At 27.4% G+C, this 2,933-nt stretch overlaps 1 protein-coding gene across 1 annotated transcript; it reads right to left on the bottom strand.

The window, feature by feature from the left end:
- Nucleotides 1-308: 308 nt before the first annotated feature.
- Nucleotides 309-2,925, bottom strand: LOC136078261 (uncharacterized). Its single transcript, XM_065793666.1, has 2 exons — nt 2,862-2,925; nt 309-2,259 (listed from the first exon to the last, which is right to left on the bottom strand). The coding sequence occupies exons 1-2, from the start codon at nt 2,908-2,910 to the stop codon at nt 494-496; spliced, it is 1,815 nt and encodes a 604-aa protein (XP_065649738.1). The 5' UTR covers nt 2,911-2,925; the 3' UTR covers nt 309-493.
- Between the last annotated feature and the right edge of the window lie 8 nt (nt 2,926-2,933).

Here is a 2,933-nt window from a genome sequence, read left to right as displayed (position 1 = left end):
GTTTGGAGATAAATTCAATAGATACATTTTGCGTTAATATTATTTTGTGCTATCTCCATATTTTAGTAAAAACAGTTTAAACGTTTTGCAAAAAGCAAATGTATTACAACAAATTACTTTTAACTTAGGGATTTAAACGCAAATATAGAAACCTAATGCACTTCGTTGGAAAACTTAAATGGATGGGATGATATAATTAGCTTTCTTATTGCTACTTAAACAGAATTCAACTGATATTGCTTCTGGAAGGATGGGCAGCTTTTATTAAGAGCTATATTATTTAAAGAAAATCATTTCTATCTAAAAAGATTTATTGAAAATAAACAAACAAAATTTTTAATACAAATAACATGTTTATAACAGTTTATACAACTTATAAAACTGAATGTTGCATAACTAAATAATTTGCAACACTAAAGTATATAAATAAAACAATTAAAATATAATTTGTTTCCGGATTGAATAGTTGAAAAAAAACTACTGAAATAAGGTTTTATGGCATGTATGGGTACATAGAAACAATGTCTTTTACTTTCTCACTAGAAATTTCAATATTATGTGGAAAACAAGATGCCAATGGAATTGATGGTTCTTCAAGATTACTTCCTGATCCTCTGGTGTTTTTTGGCTTAGACAGCCGTGCCTCTTTATAAATATCTGTAAAACGATTCTTGAAATACACATGACCAGGAGCATTAGACCTATATACAAGTGTTTTGACATTAAAGTATGGAACCTTTTTGTAGTTCATAAGACAAGCAATTTTTGAGAAATTTTTGATGTCCTTTTTTTGCATTTGGTATACAAAAAATGGTTTACGTTGGTTAACATTTAACATTGCTTTTACCAACTCGGGAGGGCTGAATATTTCTGCTGAATGTAATGATTTCTCAATCTGACTATGTATATTATCACATTCCTGAATGGAGCTATGCCCTGGCTCACAATACTTTTGTTCAATGATTTCAATATTTGGATGATCAATAAGAAACTCACGCAATGCAGCTGACATATGACTGTTTCTATTTTGTGAAACACAAGAATCAAACCAGAGTAAAAACTTGTCAATATTAGGAAGATCCTTGTAAACTTGATTTAGCATACATATCACAGCACTAGCAATATCGTTACCAGAACGACCAGACATACCTTCATGCCATAATACACAATATGCTTTTTTGTTTAGCGAAGAGTAACCTGTTAAGTTATAACAACTGAGCTTTCTTTTATAAAAGAAGTTTCCCACGTTACTTTTTGGCAAGCTCAAGACATTTTGTAGATCAATACAAACTATGGTTGTGGTAGGGGAGTTCAACTTTCGATCCTTATCTCTCTCGATCTTTGTTTCATTTTTTGATGCAATATGCTTGTTATACTTTTGGATTTGCTCTTCATTTGCATTTTCAAGAATGCAAAATTGGTAGCATGTATCACACCGATCTTTTTTCGGCTTTTGAAATTCAATATTAAATTTGGTGTTAAAAATATTGCGGTACATACATTCCTTTGCTGGTAAAATTTTATATTGAGTGCAATATGTTAAATATAAATCATAAAGTTTCTTCAAATTTAATGAACCATCAAAGTATTGTTTGCAGGAAATGCTTCGACAATAATGTGACTCAACTCGTGGAAACAAGTTAATATGGTTTTCTACACTCTGTTTAGTCATTTCAAGAACTTTTTTTTTACAATGTTTCCCCCATTTTGTAGGGGCAGGAATACCAGTTTCAAGCTTATTTTCATGATAGTATGATATTTGCCTGCTGCTGATGTCTAATGTAGACAAATAAAACACTTTACATACACGATGTTTGACATTATCAACAAAGAAATTGTAAAAATAAGTATATTTTCTCCTTGATTTGCTTACTTTATTGGTCTGAGTTGTTTTTTTATCTAATCTTTTAGTAGTTTTACTAAAAAAGTGTTGCTTTTTAATCTGAGACATTCCCCACAGTCCATTAAATAATATTTTCCTCTCGTCTTCTGAAATTTTTACAGAACACTTAAACTTGCAACAATTTCCACAATCTTTTTTATTTTTAATACTTTTTGGTTGTATAACCTTGCCTCTGATATTTATATATTCTTTTCCTGATTGCCTAAGTCGCTTTCTTTTTGACTGTTTCCAGTTATAACAGTTTGCCTTATGTTTTCTTGTTTTCTCACCGTGCGGAGGTAATCGCAGTTGACCAGCAATTGAAGGATGTGTTGGAACATAGGGAGTAACCATGATATTAGCTTGTTGTGGGTAAACTAAAAATAAAAATTAAACATAAAAAAATTATGCAATGCAAATAGGTGAAAATAAGATCATTTTTTCCACATATGAAGCGATTCATTTAAATTTGAATCCTTATTTATTTAGTATATACAACAAATAGAGTGCTCAATATATCTATCTATATATATATATATATATATATATATATATATATATATATATATATATATATATATATATATATATATATATATATATATATATATATATATATATATATATGTATGTATGTATGTATGTATATATATATATATATATATATATATATATATATATATATATCTATATGTATATATATATATATATATATATATATATGTATATGTATATATATATATATATATATATATATATATATATATATATATATATATATATATATATATATATATTATTAGAACCTCACGGATTCTATTATATATGTTACATACACACATTAGTGTATGTGTCACATATACAACAGAATCCGTGAGGTTCTAATAAGATAATAACACATTTCCTACTAAAATAATTTGCTGAATTTTTATTGATAACTAAAAAAAGCCGATTAGCACTAGAATATATAAGAAAATACCTGTATTTTGGTTTATTACTCCAAGACATACATTTATATTTTCCGCCATTTTAAAATTTTTAAGAGGAAATA

This window comes from Hydra vulgaris, chromosome 03 (assembly GCF_038396675.1).
Source record: "Hydra vulgaris chromosome 03, alternate assembly HydraT2T_AEP".
NCBI classification, from domain to species: domain Eukaryota; kingdom Metazoa; phylum Cnidaria; class Hydrozoa; order Anthoathecata; family Hydridae; genus Hydra; species Hydra vulgaris.
This window is presented reverse-complemented; position numbering and strand designations above follow the sequence as displayed.

Excerpts from the sequence above, each read along its gene's own strand:
- LOC136078261 (XM_065793666.1), bottom strand. The coding sequence starts at position 2,910 with ATGGCGGAAAATATAAATGTATGTCTTGGAGTAATAAACCAAAATACA. Across the intron at positions 2,260-2,861 it reads AGTAATAAACCAAAATACAG|TTTACCCACAACAAGCTAAT; the intron begins GTATTTTCTTAT and ends TTTTATTTTTAG.